The sequence below is a fragment of the Natrix helvetica genome, assembly GCF_964273705.1.
Source record: "Natrix helvetica genome assembly, chromosome: 9".
NCBI lineage: Eukaryota > Metazoa > Chordata > Lepidosauria > Squamata > Natricidae > Natrix > Natrix helvetica.
Genome location: NC_138560.1, coordinates 9,128,360 through 9,144,901, shown reverse-complemented (window position 1 = coordinate 9,144,901; position 16,542 = coordinate 9,128,360). Strand labels below are relative to the sequence as shown.

General features: G+C 44.9%; 1 protein-coding gene across 2 annotated transcripts in view; it reads left to right on the top strand.

Annotated features, from left to right (window-relative positions):
* Positions 1 to 4,467: 4,467 nt before the first annotated feature.
* Positions 4,468 to 16,542, top strand: part of ARHGAP33 (Rho GTPase activating protein 33) — a 42,548-nt gene continuing 30,473 nt past the window's right edge. The window contains exon 1 of one of the 2 annotated variants that reach the window (XM_081962114.1): positions 4,468 to 4,803. In XM_081962114.1, the coding sequence (XP_081818240.1) occupies positions 4,798 to 4,803 (6 nt within the window). In that variant the 5' untranslated portion in view covers positions 4,468 to 4,797. Of the gene's footprint in view, positions 4,804 to 5,030; positions 5,111 to 16,542 lie in introns of those variants that run through there. The other variant, XM_081962113.1, reaches the window with a different exon arrangement.

Genomic DNA, 16,542 nt, shown 5'->3' with positions numbered 1-16,542 from the left:
ATCACTTTGACAGCCTCGTTGGGGTGGTTTGGAGTTGAAATATACAGCTGAGTATCATCAGCGTAGAGGTGATACTCAACCCCAAAACCACAGATGATCTCACCCAGCGGCTTCACATATGTGTTGAACAGGAGAGGCGAGAGGACCGACCCCTGTGGCACCCCACAAGTGAGTGGCCTCGGGGTCGACCTCTGTCCCCCTGTCAACACACATTGCCTCCGGTCGGAGAGGTAGGAGCCGAACCACCGCAAAACGGTACCTCCGACTCCCATCCCCTCCAACCGGCGCAATAGGATACCATGGTCGATGGTATCAAAAGCCGCCGAGAGGTCTAATAGGACCAGGATAGAGGAACAACCTCTATCTCTGGCCCTCCACAGATCATCGACCAACGCGACCAAGGCTGTCTCTGTGCTGTGCCCAGGTCGGAAGCCGGACTGGCGTGAGTCTAGATACTCGGATTCGTCAAGGTGTCGTGGAAACTGCTGGGCCACCACATTCTCAACAACCTTCGCTAGAAACGGAAGGTTGGAGACTGGACGATAGTTAGCTAGCTCCATTGGGTCGAGTGAGGGCCTCTTAAGTAAGGGCCTCACCACCGCCTCTTTCAAGGCGGTTGGTAAGGATCCCTCACCCAATGAGGCATTCACCAGGCCCAGAAGCCAGCCTCGTGTCACCTCCCAAGATGCCAGTACCAACCAGGAGGGACACGGGTCCATTAAACATGTGGTGGGTCGCAGCCGTCCACGCATCTAAATCCTCGGGGGCAACAGAATCAAACTCCTCCCAGGATGGTCTCACAAGACTCGCTGTTGGCGGCCCGTCTGGTCCACTGAGTGGGGCCCATCCGCTCCGGATCTGAGCGACTTTGTCCTGCAGATATTCCCCAAATTCCTCTGCTCTGCCCTGTAAGGGTGCCCCCTGCGTCCTCTGACAAGAGGGAGCGGGTCACCTTAAACAGGGCGGCAGGGCGGTTATCCGCGGACGCAATAAGGGTGGCGCAATATCTACGTTTGGCCGCCCTTAATGCCACCAGGTAGGTCCGCAAGTAGGATCTTACCTGTGTTCGATCAGATTCGGAGCGTGAGGACCTCCACCTGCTCTCTAGACCTCTCCTGTGGCGCTTCATCACCCTCAGCTCTTCGGTATACCAAGGAGCCCGGGTGGGTCGCTGCCGCAGGAGAGGTCGCAAAGGCGCAACCCGGTCCAAGGCCCCAGCCGCCGCCCTATTCCAGGCGGCCGCTAGGTCCTCCGACCGAGCGCGGGTCAGGGCTACAGGTAATGGCCCAAGCTACATCTGGAACCTATCCGGCTCCATCAGGTGCTTGGGGCGGTACCAGCGTGGACCGTCTGGTCCCGCCTCCTCGCGGTGGGGGGTAGCGCCAGGGAAGTCAAGCCGGAGACATGAGTGATCTGACCATGACAGGGGTGTAACAGTAAAATCCCCTCTACCCAGATATGTAAAGAAATTGTTAATGGTCTTGAGCATTGGGTGGGAAACGAAGTTCCAAAGTGCAGGTTTAAAATTCTTTTGCAACTACTCATTTACTGAACATACCTTACCCAACAGCATGTAAATTAACTTCAGTTGCATTCAAGTGTGAACTGCTTGTATTGTTTTTCTAGGCTTTCTCCTTTTTTAGCTTACCCAACTGTCCTCACACGATTGTTTTTTAAAATTGTTTTATTGCAAATAAACCCATTTTAAATAGTTGGATCCGTGTTTGGAGATTATGTCGGCAGCCGAAAAGTGACTTACAACTGTAACAGTACTTCTCCAGTACACAGTACAGGTAGACCTCCACTTACAAACAGTTCACTTAATGACCTTTTGAAGTTGTCACAACAAAAAAGTAACATTTTTCACACTTACAACCAACATCATCCATTTGATTTTGTATTCAAATGAGGACTTGAAGTTAGATCTCTCAATGCTCCTGGACTATGTTGCATTCTTGCAAAAGGATCTATCCCTTCAGTATTAAACCGATTTGGAAAGGAAGGAAGAAATGGGCTGAAAGATGAGTTCCAGTTGTGCCCTGTTTCACTTTTGTGTGTGTGTACAAAGTTCAGGCCACTCACACCATCATCTTCCCTTCTGTTCAATTGTGTCTGATTTTCGAAGACTGCCTGGATAAGTCCCTGCAATTTTCTTGGCAAGGTTTTTCAGAAGTGGTTGGCCATTGTTTCCTTCCTAGGGCTGAGAGAAAGTGCCTGGCTCAAGGTCACCCAGCTGGCTTCATGCCCAATCACCCACAATGTGCCAAATTCCAATTTATAGAATCTAGTGAAAATATATATCTATAGAAAACCTGAAATATTCATGTTTGTCATTTGTAAATAACATATGAAGAACGGTTGCAGGAACTGGATATGTTTAGCTTAAGAGAAAGAAAGACTAGGGGAGACATGATAGCAGTGTTCCAATATCTCAGGGGTTGCCACAAAGAAGAGGGAGTCAAGCTATTCTCCAAGGCACCTGAGGGTAGAACAAGAAGCAATGGGTGGAAACTAATCAAGGAGAGAAGCAACTTAGAACTGAGGAGAAATTTCCTGACAGTTAGAACAATTAATCAGTGGAACAGAAGTTGCCTCCAGAAGTTGTGAATGCCCCAACCCTGGAAGTCTTTAAGAAGATGTTGGATCGCTATTTGTCTGAAACGGTATAGGGTTTCCTGCCTAGGCAGGGGGTTGGACTAGAAGACCTCCAAGGTCCCTTCCAACTCTACTATTGTATTATTGTATTATAGTGCTACAGGATGATTTATAGACCAAGACCTTCAGAAAGTAACATTCTTGTTACTCTTGTTGAGAGTAAATGACAACATTGTCCTTTTTGCAAACCAAGCACTTTGTCACTGGATACAGAAAATCTGGAAAATAGCTTTGATAGGAGAAATTGATTGACCATACAAGAGCATTAAAAGAGCCCAGAGGCGCTAAGGTGGTTTCAGTGCATTAGCCACAGCAACAGAAAGTCGCTCATGTGTATCCCACAGATGAAATTCTGGGAGAGCGTTTTTGATGATCTTAGAGAACATAAATAACAGGATAAGGCAGACCTTCTGAGACAGCAAGAAATTCTGTTTGGTTCCTTGGGATGGAGGGTGGGGCCATTTCTGAGCAGAACTTGGATGTTGATCATTTCCTGAGTGTAATGCTGTGATACGAATGAAGCCTAATGTTGTTGGAATAAAAAGGTAGAAAAAACAATGTAGGAAAGACAGGTGAATGGAGATTCTAGGATGGTACAGGTGGGTCCTTGGCTTCCAACCATTCATTTAGTGACTGAAGTGACAACCGCACTGAAAAAAGTGACTTATGACAGTTTTTCACACTTATGACCACATGGTCATGTGATCAAAATTCAGACGGTTGGCAATTGACTCATGTTTATGGCGGCTGCAATGTTCCGGGCTCATGTGATCACTTTTTCTGCTCTTCGGACAAGCAAAGTCAATAAGGAAGCCAGATTCATTTTTTCAACCTCTCCCTTCCTGAATTCCAGACTTTGTTCCCCATAATCCTCAACTAGCTATGAGGCTTCCGGGAGTTCCTGCCCATCACATCTGGAGAGTGACCTTTGGGCGTGAGAGGGGTGAGGGCTTCTGTGCCTCTTCAATACCTCTGAATTGTTTTGTCTTATTCCTGGGCAATCATCCAGGCTTGGGGTTTTTTGTTTGAAGTTTTGCCTCCAAAATGAAGATTTTGGAGGCAGGGGTGGCTTTAGATAAGGGGGCCTGCCTCCATCCAGGTGACAACCCTCCTGGGGAGCAACCCAAGCGCTTTCCTAACACAGCCACTACCAGCCCTAGAAAAGGGAGGTGGCTGTTTTACACAAGGACCGGGGAATGTGGGAGAAAGAATAAATAATATATTTTTTTAATGTGCTAAAAAGGAAGAGGAATTCTCCCCCGACGCTGGGGTTTCTACAGGGCAGGGGTGGGGGCGGCGAATGAACTGGACCGAGGACCTGGCAGATATCGGTGTCTCTGGAGGGGGGGGGCGCAAGAGAGAAAGTATCCATATAACGAAGACTTGGAAGGAGGGAAAGTGCTCAAGGTTGCTTCTGGGAGCGGCGGAGGTGGGGGGGGGAGATAGAGTTGCCGGCTGCGCTAACAGAAGCTCCTTTGTGCAGCCCCTTCCAGCTGCTTCGCCGGGCGCCCCTTTTGTTTTTTTATATTTTATATATACATCTATCGATCCATAGATTTATATATCGATACTTTGCAAAAAAAAAAAAACACCTTTCCACTCCCCCCCCCCCCGGGGAGGGGGCGATTGCACTAAGAAAGAGCCCGTGAGAGAAGGAACAATCTGCTTCTCCACTACCACCGCCGCCGCTTTCGCGTGGCCTCGGCTCGCATCCCCTTTTGTTGCAAGCGACCGATCGATCCCCGCTACTCCGACTCCTCCGCCTCCTCCTCCGCTCTTTCTCCAAAGGCTGAGCCCGCCCCCGCAGCCAGCCAGCCAGCCAGCCAGCGAGGAAGCGAAGGCAACGAGCGAGCGAAGCAGGCGCGAGTGCGCCATCCCACGCCACCTCGCCTCCGCTCGCCCCGGCTGCTGCCTCGCCTCCAGGGCCGGCTGGAGACCAGGAAGGAGGAGGAGGAGGAGGAGGACGGACCAGCAACAGCAGCAGCAGCAGCAGCCGAGGGGCCGGACCGGAGCGGGTCGGCTGGTGGCGTCGTTGGAGTCGAAGTCGGGCGGCTGCGCTGCGCCCTCCCCTATTGTCTCCGCTCCGGCTCGGGACTGGCTCGGGCGGCCGTCGGCGCGGCAGCACAGCGGGCTCGCGGCGCCATGGTGGTGAGTGAAGGCTCGGGGTGGGCAGGGCAGGAGGGGTCCCTCGTCTGTCCGTCTGGCTCGGGGGGGAGGGGAGGGGGCGTCGGCGGAGGGTGGGCATTGGGCAAGCCCTGCTCTCCGCCTGCCGCGACATGCACCTGTTACCATCGAAACCCAGAAGGGGCGCCCCGCGCGACCCAGCCCCGCCGCCGCCGCCGCCGCGTTGGCTCGGCTCCCCACGCCACGCGCGTGGTTGCATAAGCGGGCAGAGATGAAAGTCTCCGCGAACCTCCTCGACCTCAGCCCCTGCCTCCTCCGGACCCCCCCTCAGGTCAGGAGTCCCGGGAGGGGCATGGGGGGGCGGGAGGGATTCATTCCGAGGGGATTCCCCCCTCCCCGCATCGCCTCTCTCCCCCACCCCTGGTTTCCCTCTCCCCAGCTCCAGAGAACCAGACGTGAGGAAAAGTCTTTGAACTCAGGGCAGGGAACGGTTTGGATGTCCTCAGCAGACCCCCGACCCCCCACAAGGCTAAAATGCCTCTGCTCAGATCTTTTTTTATATTATTATTATTATTATTATTATTATTACACGATTGTATCACAGCTGCCAAATCCAGCGAAACTACTGGCCGCAGTGATACAATCGTGTAATAATAATAATAATAATAATATAAAAAAAGATCTGAGCAGAGGTGGTATTATTATTATTATTATTATTATTATTATTATTATTATTATTATTATTATTATTATTATTATTATTATTATGTTGTTAATATTTGGTGAGATTCACAGGTTATTAATAATAATTTTATTATTATTATTCAATTATTTTATTATTAACAATTTTTAAAAATTATTACTGTGTTTCCCTGAAAATAAGACAGGGTCTTATTTTCTTTTGACCGCGAAAGAAGCACTTGGCCTTATTTTTGGGGAGGCCTTATTATTTTTGAGGTGCAGGTGGCCAGCACCTCATGGCTGCTGCTGGGTTGCAATATTTTTGGGGAGGGCTTATTTTCAGGGGAGGGCTTATTTTAGCACATGCACTCAAAAGCCCTATTGGGCTTATTATCTGGGTAGGTCTTATTTTGGGAGAAACAGGGTATTTTAAAAAAAAGGTCCCTCGGGGACATCTCCAAGCCCTCCTTACCCTGGCTATCTATCGTCCATATTAGATCGGATCTGCATATGGTAAAATGTTAGATACAATCCTCATTCCCCCATTATTACCTTTCTCCATTTTACATAAGCTCAGTTCTTGGGAAGCTGTTGAGATGAGTTCCCAGGCCTGGAACTCAGCTGGATTGAACTCTTAAGAAGCAAGAAAGGCAGAAGTAGGCCATTAAGAGGAGGAATGGAAATGTCATTGATGCCAAGTGGAATATTATCCTCTTTTCTGACTCCAGGCTTTCTTCCAGTGTGTTATTTTCAAAACCAACAGGCAAAGTTTCCTGATATTTGGGGTTGATAGACACACCTAAAATAAAAAAGGCAGTCCCTTCCATCAACCTTAACCCAATCAGGTCCAAAGGCCATGTTTTTGTGGCCTCCCATTCTGGTGCATCGCCTCCCATCGTCCACAGCTGAGTGGTAATGGCTTATGAGAGCTGGAATCTAATACTTAAAAGAAATCCGACATAAGGCACATCCTATGGAGTGCTATTTTGCTTTCGTTATGGTTGTTGAATAAGCCTCAGTATCTTCAACATATGGGCTAAAGTTAAAGCCATAAACCATGATTTGTAAACATCAGTAGCTGGATAGATGTAGCCTACGTTAAACCGGTCATATAATGGTTTTAGAGTGATGGATGAATCTATTTATTCACATCTCGTCCTATGTATACTTTGGCTGAGTGGACAGGAATAATAGTTATTTTTTTTAAATCTGTCTAAAAAGAAAGTAAAACATGGCTAAAGATGGGTTTGGTTTCACAAGCTGTCCTCCTGCTATTCAACTAATCAAACAGGTTTTTCAGGTTTTTTTGAAACAGATCCAAAAATCTGTAAAGCTTTCCACCCCCCACCCCCCCAGCTATGATGCATGCATAAGGAAGGGTCATTTTCTGGATTTTTTTTCCAGAACTGTCCACCCTTGTAACTACTTCACGTTATTCTTTTGAGCAAAATAATATTCTCAGCTATCCTTAACGATTGTTCCTATGCTTGCTCAATGCAATCCCCCCCCCTTGCCCTACTCCCTTTCTTCCTATCCCCTTAGAGATAATGGCTTCCTTCCACACTGCATAACTGTGAGCCCACATAAAAAAGTAAATAAGTCATGTTTCATATTTATTCTAAAGCAGGAACAACATCCTCTATTCCTACATATATATGCACAGTGAAAATGCAAATGTTGTAAAATGAACACAAACAAATCCTCGCTTAAGATCTAGGTCAGTGTTTCTCAATCTTGACAACTTGAAAATGTGTGAACTTCAACTCCCAGAATTCCCCAGCCAGCATAGCGAGAATTCTGGGTGTTGAAATCCACACATCTTCAAACTATTGAGTGTTTGGTGTTAAGAAACACTGGTCTAGGCACAGAATACAATGGCAATGAGGTTCAATGATAACTGGGATTATTCCTAAGGTAACAGGTAAAGGTTCCCCTCACACATATATGCTAGTCGTTCCCGGCTCTAGGGGGCGGTGCTCATCTCCATTTCTGAAGAGTCAGCACTGTCCAAAGACGTCTCCATGGTCATGTGGCCGACATGGCTAAACGCCGAAGGCACATGGAACGCTGTTACCTTCCCACCAAAGGTGGTTCCTATTTTTCTACTTGCATTTTTACGTGCTTTTGAAGTGCCGGGTTTTCAGAAGCTGGGACAAGTAACGGGAGCTCACTCTGTTACGCTGTGCTAGGGATTCAAACCACTGAACTGCCAACCTTTCTGATCAACAAGCTCAGCATCTTAACCACTGAGCCACCGCGTCCCTTGGGATTATTCCTAGGAGACCCTTATCATGGAGTAGATTGAGTGGCTTGTATAGCAGCTCATCCCCAACTCATTATATGTGGGCACATCTGTACTCCTTATGTTGGAGCCAAGCAACCAAACCTATGTTCATTAAGTTAACATTAATCTTCCCCTCCACCCTCCACCCAAACCCCGTAATGGACAATTCTGGCCTACTTCCATTAAAGTAAGAGCCATTGGCCAGTAAAGTCAGTATGAAACAAATAGGCCTATGAGCCACTTCTAGTGAGATGGGCACTATGTAAATCTAATAAATAAACAAATAAACATGGCTACAAGATAAACAAGCTCTTATACTCGGAGTGGAGGAGAGGAGAGGAGGGAAGAAAGGCTGAGGAAAGAGGAGAAGGAAGGAGACAAGAAGAGGGAAGGAGAGAGGGGAGGGGAGGGGAGGAATAAGAGAAAGTGAAGGAGAGGGAAGTGGAGGAGAGGAGAGAAGGAGAGGAAAAGGGAAGAGAGGGAAGGAGGGAAGTGGAGAAGAGAGGGGAGAGAAGGAGAGGAAAGGGGAAAAGAGGGAAGGAGAGGGAAGAGAGGGAAGGAGAGGGAAGGAGAGGGGAGAAGGGAAGGGAGGGAAGGAGAAGGAAAGAGACGGACTGTCATTGTAAAATTGAAAATGTGATGTATTATAAAGGAAAATATATAATAAAAACTTTAAAAAGATAAGCAAGCTCATGCGTGGAGAGGAGGAGAGAAAGGCTGAGGAAAGAGGAGAAGGAAAGACAAGAAGAGGGAAGGAGAGAGGGAAGTCGAGGGGAGGAGAGGAATAGGAGAAAGTGAAGGAGAGGGAAATGGAGAAGAGGACAGAGAAGAGAAGGAGAGGAAAGTAGAAAGGGGAGAGGAGAAGGAGAGAGGGAAGGAGAAGGAAGGAGACAGAAGGAGATGGATTGTTGTAAAATAGAAAATGTGATGTATTATAAAGGAAAATGTATAATAAAAACATTAAAAAAAAGATAGCAAGCTCTTCTTGGTTAACCTTGGCTGTTGTAATTACATGTTGAATGCCGTATTCTGACAACCAGTGTTGCTCAAATCTTAGACCAGCAGGAAGGTGCAAAGAAGACATTGAAGTCCTGACCTGAACAATTAGGATAGGGAAAAAAAAGTGCCCCTTCTTTTATCATTGCGCAGTGTCCCATTTTGCCAGCTTTCCTAGAAAGGTGCACCTGATAGTTACATTTATTTGAAATGACAGGTTTTTTTTAGATAGTGTAGAAAGACCATAAATACTTCCTTTCCCAATTGTGAGAAACGGAGAAAGATACCCAAGTGATGAATCTTGCTCTGCTTTTTAGAAATCAGAAATGTCTTGGTTAAAAAATCCAGCTTCTTAGTTTGGGTGGAAAGGATAATGATCATATCAGAAAATCATTATATCTTGCCCACTTGAGAGAAAGTTAACCTAATGACAGAAGAGAATATTTGTAGCTCAGGGTTGAATTGTGAAGTTCTTGGTGCTCTCTGAGTTGTTTTTTTTTTTTTTGCCAGACATTTCATTACCAAACTAGGTAACGTCATCAGTCCAATGTTAGTAACTTACTACTCTTCACTCCTTATTGTTTTGGTTAGTTCATCATTGACTTGTACAGCATCTAATGGGCACTTATTTTCAACATAATGGATGCTTTGGTTTGTGGTGTCCTTTGGGTTATGTTGTGCCAAATAAACCTAATAACTCTGCTATCTTTTGGACGGTGAGCTTTTTATTAAGTGTTGCGAATGTTAATGACAGCACAAGTGAGAGCCGCAATAAAATGTTCTAGTGCTCGGTATACTAGCCAGGTAGCCAATTAAGTGTGACCTTTTCGTTGTGGTGTTATTACTTTCTATTCCTTGGTTTTCTATCCCATTGTAGGAAACATTATTCTGTGGTCACCAAAAACAATGCTTCAACTGGATTGAATTGTTCTATTGGGTTCTCTCTCAATCAGTCTCTCTCTTCCCACAATTGTTACCATTCTCCACACCTATGTTAAGCTCTATTATAGCAGAGTACTTTTTATTTTGCTTCCATGCAGATTGATCCTTTGGGAATTAAGTAGAATTGGGCAACTTCCAGATTTCCAGATTTGAGGACAGCTTAACCATTCACTCTACCGATTGACTTAGATGGAGAACTAAAATTTACCTGCCAAAATATGTTCTAACTCAGTGGTTCTCAACCTTCCCAATGCCACGACCCTTTAAAACAGTTCCTTATGTTGTGGTGACCCCCAACCATAAAATTGGTGTCTCGGTTCCTAAGACCATCGAAAATATTTGTTTTCTGATGGTCTTAGACAACCTCTGTGAAAGGGTCTTTCGACCCCCAAAGGGGTCCCGACCCACAGGTTGAGAACCGCTGTTCTAAATAAATGCAGAGTTTGGAAAAGAAAAGGAGCCCTGGATAGTTTAAATGATTTCAAAGACATCATTGGGTGTAGAGTGAATATTTGCAAAGACTTTATATAATGCTTTAAAAAAAAGAAAATTATACCTGTTATGGAGAGTATCCAGAGCGTGATGAATGTTGACAGCCCCAGTTGGTTCTTCCACATACAGTAAATACTCACAGCCTCAGCTACATATGTCACATATGAACATTGACAGCCGGAGGTGGTATTCATCCAGTTCGGACTGGTTTGCCCAAATCAGTAGTGGAAATCGCGGGTGGCCTTGCCCACCTGCCTTGGCTCTACGCCATCCCATTTAGACACGTTTTTGAGGCCAGGCGCATGCACGGAAGGGGCATATGTGCCTGTGAAGCAAGTGTGCACATGCGCAGCGAACCAGTGGTAACAAAACATAGAAACCCACCTCTGTTGACAGTCCTCTACAGCTTTCCAGATAACAATTTTTATTGCCAGCTTCAACTAAGACTTGACTTACTTCAACCTGATTTCTAGTTGAAGGGAGAAACCAGGTGTTGATGTTAGGTGCAATCAGTTTTTAGCTTTTCACAATCTGTAATGAAAAGCTCCATGTGGGTTTGAGATATTGCTTTAGAAAATTGATGATGGAGCAAGATTAGATATTAAATGCAGAACAAGCCAGAGAGGTACTTTCCGTGAAAACGCACACAGTAGGGAAAAACAATTTTTGGAAGGAAAGATTGCTTTTTTGAAGATCGATAGTGGCCTCGCTTATCAGTTTGGGGCATAATTTTATGGGTAGCAGCAAATAAAGGGAAGTCTCCACATAATACGCAACCGTGGCATTTAAGAGGCAGTTCCTTTTTCAATATCCACACCAGATTTCCAAATAGTACACAACATTTGTTGCAATGCCTGAGGAAATAAGCTCATTGTTGGAGTTTTCTTGTAACAACATGGCTTGCGAAGAATTAAGCCAAAGAAACTCAATAGAGGTTTGATCAGTGGTGGGATTCAATTTTTTTTTACTACCGGCTCTGTGGGCGTGGCTTTGTGGGTGTGGCAAGGGAAGGATACTGCAAAATCCCCATTCCCTCCCCACCCCACTAACCTGCTTTCCAGTTCTGTTCTCCTGTTCAGGGCAACAAAAGAAGATCGCCTGGGAGGCTGGGAGGCAGCGGGGACGGGGCCAGCCTATTTGCCGGTTCTCCAAACTACTCAAAATTTCCGCTACAGATTCTCCAGAATCTGTCAGAAGTGGCTGAATACCACCTCTGGTTTTGATGAATGGTATTTATTAGCAAAAAAGTTGAGAATATAACTCAAGAATTCCAGCAAGAATTCTTGTTTTCAGATGAAAAATCTATATCTAGATAGTCCTCATCTAGATAGTCCTCAACTAAATGGTTCATTTAGTTGTTCCGTTCAAAGTTGCAATAGCCCTGAAAAAAGTGACTTATGACCATTTTTCACACTTATGACCAGTGTAGTGTCCCTGTGATTATGGGGTCAAACTTCAGGTGCTTGGCAACTGGTTCATACTTATGACCATTGCTGTGTTCCAAAGTCCTGTGATCACCTTTTGCAACTTTTTGACAAACAAAATCAATGGGGAAGCCAGATTCACTTAACAGCTGTGTTACTAACAACAACTGCAGTGATTCAGTTAACAAATAAGGCAAATAAGGCCGTAAAATAGGACAAAACTCACTTAGCAAATGTCTCACTTAATGACAAATTTTGGGCTCAATTGTGGTCGTAAATCGAGGACTACCTGTACAGGCAATTTAAAGTGGCAAGATTCTGGTTCTTTTTCTGCATTTTTTGGATGTATCAGGGTTGAGTCCTTAGGAAAGATGGTAAAAAGCATCAAGCATCTGTTTTATGTTTACTAGATATTTTAACAATTTGCATTTTACGCTTATGATCCAATGTCGACTTCTAACTGCAAATCAGGATTTTATAAATGGAAACTCTCAGGGATTCATTTAAGATCCTTAAATGAATTGAATTGCATTAATGCATTGATTTGACTAAGTTTACAGAGATTTGGGCTCAATTGCTCATTAGTTATAGTTGGGGTGGGCTGCTGGCGGTTTGGAGGGGTTCGGGAGAACCTCTAGCTAAGATTCTGTGCAGTTCGGAGAACCCCCAAATCCCACTCCTGGCTGGCCCCGCCCACCCCCCCAGGAGTCCCCCACGCAGTCAGTTTTGGATACAGGTAAGTGCAGGGCACACGCAGAGGCTCAGGGAAGGCAAAACACCTCCCCTCCCATGGTGCAGGAGGCCGACTAAGCCACACCCACCATGACCATACTCACCGGGCAGAAAACTGCTTGCTAAAATTTTTGAAGACCATCTCTCGAACTTATAGCACTTATTGGGTGATCTTGGCCAGACAGCCAAGATCTCAGCGTATTTCCATGCTCTGTCACTGTATTTGTTTATTTTCTGTTTAATATCTTGCAAACGTGTGTGAGCAAGATACCAACATTCTCCAGTTCTATTTTCAGCAGCTCCTATGGAAACGTGATTGCTATTTAAAAAGCCTGCTCCTCAAATTTTTTAGCTTGCTCTTCGGTCCCAATGGATTGTTAGCATGGCTTATGAGGCAAATTAAATTAGTGTAAACATTTTTTTTTTAAAAATTACTGTAACGAAGTAATTAGCTGACTTGAGCAAATCCAATTTTTAACCTGTTGCTCCAAAGATGTCAAACAGCATCAGATGGATTTGAGGATAGAATTCCAGACAGGGCTATTTCCTTCCAAACAACCCTAAAGATACATGCATCATACTAAATGATAATGTGCATTTTGTAGTTCTGACTTCGGGTAGATACGTAGCATGTAATGTGGCTTATAAATGATGGGGACTATAAACCAATTGCAGTTGTTCAATAAACTATGTATAGCAGGGGTGTCCAAACTTGGCAACTTTAAGACTTGTGGACTTCAACTTCCAGCTCTGCTGGCTGGGGAATTCTGGGAGTTGAAGTCCACAAGTCTTAAAGTTGCCAAGTTTGGACACCCCTGATGTATAGCAACACCCTTCCCCTTTTTTTCCTCTGGGGGGGGGGAAATGAACTTTTGCCTGCTTGATTGGAAACTGGGATGATGTGGAGGGATTTGATGGTTCTTTTCTTTCCAAGTTCCATTCTCTTTGTCAACTAAGAGGGCCCTGTAGACACATCTGCCTAAGCCAGGGGGCAGCACCCTTAAGAGCCACAAAGGTCCTAACCGGAAGCCCCTGTTCAGTTCTGGAGCCGACCGGAAGTCTGCTTCCCCCACCATAGAGTCTCTCCTCCTAGCGCGGCATCCTTTTTCCTCTACCTCTCCTAACTGAAAGCTCTATCAATTGTGGAGCTGACGCGGTGACAGGGAGCTGCAGCAGAGGGATGAAAGAGCCACATGTGGCTCCGGAGCCGCAGGTTGCCAACCCCTGGCTAGGCTTTGAAGGCCAAGTTGGAGGATGGCTTTTGTTCTCCAACCAGGCTCCCAGGAAAGGAAAATTAGAGGGAGAAGGAAAAAAATTATTCCATTACATTGCAGGTTCTTTTTCATAACAATAACCTCGAGCAGCTTAATTAATAGTGACCCATTGAAAATTTCAAAGCCACTTTGAGTCAGAAACCTTACATCATCCAACAAGTTTGCTGGCTCATGTCGTGGCCTCCGGGGTGGTGGATATTTTGCCCCACTTTTGGAGAAGGTTTCCACCCAAACACAATACCTTGTGCTCCCTCTTCACTCAGGTGCTTCTCCCCAATAGAAGTAAATGTGCAGTTCCATAGGATAGATAGTAATTCCTTCATCTCTTCTAGTCCTGGCCTTTTACAGCAGCCTTCTTCAGCTTTATCCTGTCAGGTGTTTTGAGTCACAATTCCTATGTGTCACCTGCAGCCGTGAGTTTCATTTATTTCTCCCACCGGTTCGCACCTTCCGTAAATGCACCTGGCCTTCCGTGCATGCACTTTGCTCGCGCGCACGCCTTCCGCGCATGCGCCCAGCCTAAAAAATGTCACTAAATAGGACCGCATAGCGCCGGGATGGGTGGGCGGTCCCACCCACAATCGTCACTACCGGTTTGCCCAAACAGTCCAAACCAGTTAAATACCACTTCTGATCACCTGCCCAAATTGGGCATGATGTGAGTTGTAACTCAATATGTCATAAGGATGCTCAGGAACAGAAAACCAGTTTAAGGTAGTAAGATCAAAAGCAGCTCCTGAAGCACTGTGCGGCTTGAAGATCACATAGATTTTGGGTCTGTGGCTTAAGCATCAAAAATGTTTAGGAGCCAGATGGTGGCCTCAGAAAGCGTTCTTTTTCTCCAGAAATGCGTAGTAAATACAACACAGGAGAGGACATCACCACACTTCACCACAGACTAACTAACAGCCCGGAAGGAGAAGCTGGGGACCGGCAATACCAATAGACATGTGATTTTGCAACCTATGATTTTGAAAGAAAAAGGAAGTGTTGGTTTGAAGTTTGCACAGTTTGCACAGTGATCAGTGTCCGGTTATGTTGTGGTTTACATTAACAACAAATGTAGTTTTTGTATCATGAAAGGAATGGCTGTGCTCTGCTTTGATCGCACTTTAAATGGCGGGCTTTCTTCGGTTATTAATACTTTAGCGGTTCATCAGATGCCACAAAGTGGGAGGAAATGGCAAGGAACTTGGAGACAAGCTCTACAATTGGAGGGTAGAGTTAAGCATCAATGTGATAGGTGATTTCAGCCATATGTTGGTTACCATCATTCATTTTATTTGGTTTTACTTCAGGATAAGCCTGGTTTGAAGATAGCGTGTTTTGATTTAAGATATAGAGCAGTTTATGGATTAGGCAATGTATTTGATTGTAGAGAAAAATATTTTACAGCATTGTTTCTCAACCTTGGCAACTTTTAAGATATGTGGACTTCAACTCCCAGAATTGCCCAGCCAGTATGGAATTCCGGGAGTTAAAGTCCACATATTTTAAAGTTGCCAAGGTCGAGAAACACTGTTTTGCAAGGTAGTAGACGAATAGAACGACAGGAGGACAGTTGGAAGGGACTTTGGAGGTCTCCTTGTCCAACCTCCCCCCACCCTGCTTAAGCAGGAATCCCTAGACGATTTCAGACAAATAGTTATCCAATCTCTTCTTAAGAACCTCTAATGTGGGATCACCCAGAACTTCTGGAGGCAAGACTCACCACAAGAATCTCAAAGCAGGAATTGCAAAAGTTGGATTTTAAAGGAGTCGATCTCCTGCAGGACAAGATCACCTTCCAACTCTTATGGTTCTGTCCAAGGCAAATTGTGAGCTCATCCATAGTACCATTGGAATCCAAATGATACTATTGTAGTATTGTACTTCTCTTGCTGGTTCTCTTCCATTTATAGTTTATTGGAGGATACCTATATATTTTCTTTTATGCTATGCAGAAGTCAACAAGCAAATCAGCTACTGTAGGTATAATTATTGGCACAGTGGTTAGACTGCAGTACTGCAGGCTACTTCTGCTGACTGCCTCCAATTTGGCAGTTCGAATCTCTACAGGCTCAAGGTTGACTCAGCCTCTCATCCTTCCGAGGTGGGTAAAATGAGGACCCAAATGTTAGGGGCAAGAGGCTGACTGTGTAAACCTCTTAGAGCTGTGAAGCACTGTAAAGCGGTAAATAAGTGCTATTGCTACACTGGGAAAGTACCAGCATTAGAAACCATCCTTGTGTTGCAAAGCTCACTGCATTTTGAGCCACCCACTTTCCTTCAACCTCACCTACCTCACAGGGTTCTTCCAGGGACATAAGGAGGGTATCCATATTTTCATTCCATTGAGTTCTTTGGAGGATGGTTGAGATGATAGCGACGATAGTAATTTTAGTAGTTAACTTTCAATGGAGGTATATTTTCTTTAATTAGATATACATTATTGTCTGTCAGAAACACTTGAATTGGACGCTGCGCCACACAGCTTAAACATTTTTTGCTGTAACGCTTGGACTCTTCAAGGTGTTAAAATAACTTTTTCCTCTTTGCAGCAGTTTATGACCAGAGATATCTAGAATGATTAACGCCTTTTCCTTGATCTTCCCTGAAGCAGATTTTTGACATTAAAAAAAAAATCCCAATAATACATGGTCTACTTGCTTTTGATGCAGGATGGCAAAATTGGATTATTACATTTTTTGTTTTTGTTTTTGTTTATTTATACAAACATATCGTGTGGACAGTGTGGCACCTGGGGGTCATGGATTCTAATACTAATAAAACTAATAGCATTAGTCATAGTTATTACTTTCAGCCAACTTATATATTTCTATTAGTAATACATATTTATATAAAGTTGCAATCTGTCACTATTCGATTATTCCATGTTTTCTCTCATCATTGCTCTTATTTTATTATATAAAACGTACACACTAATATTCCCCTTTTC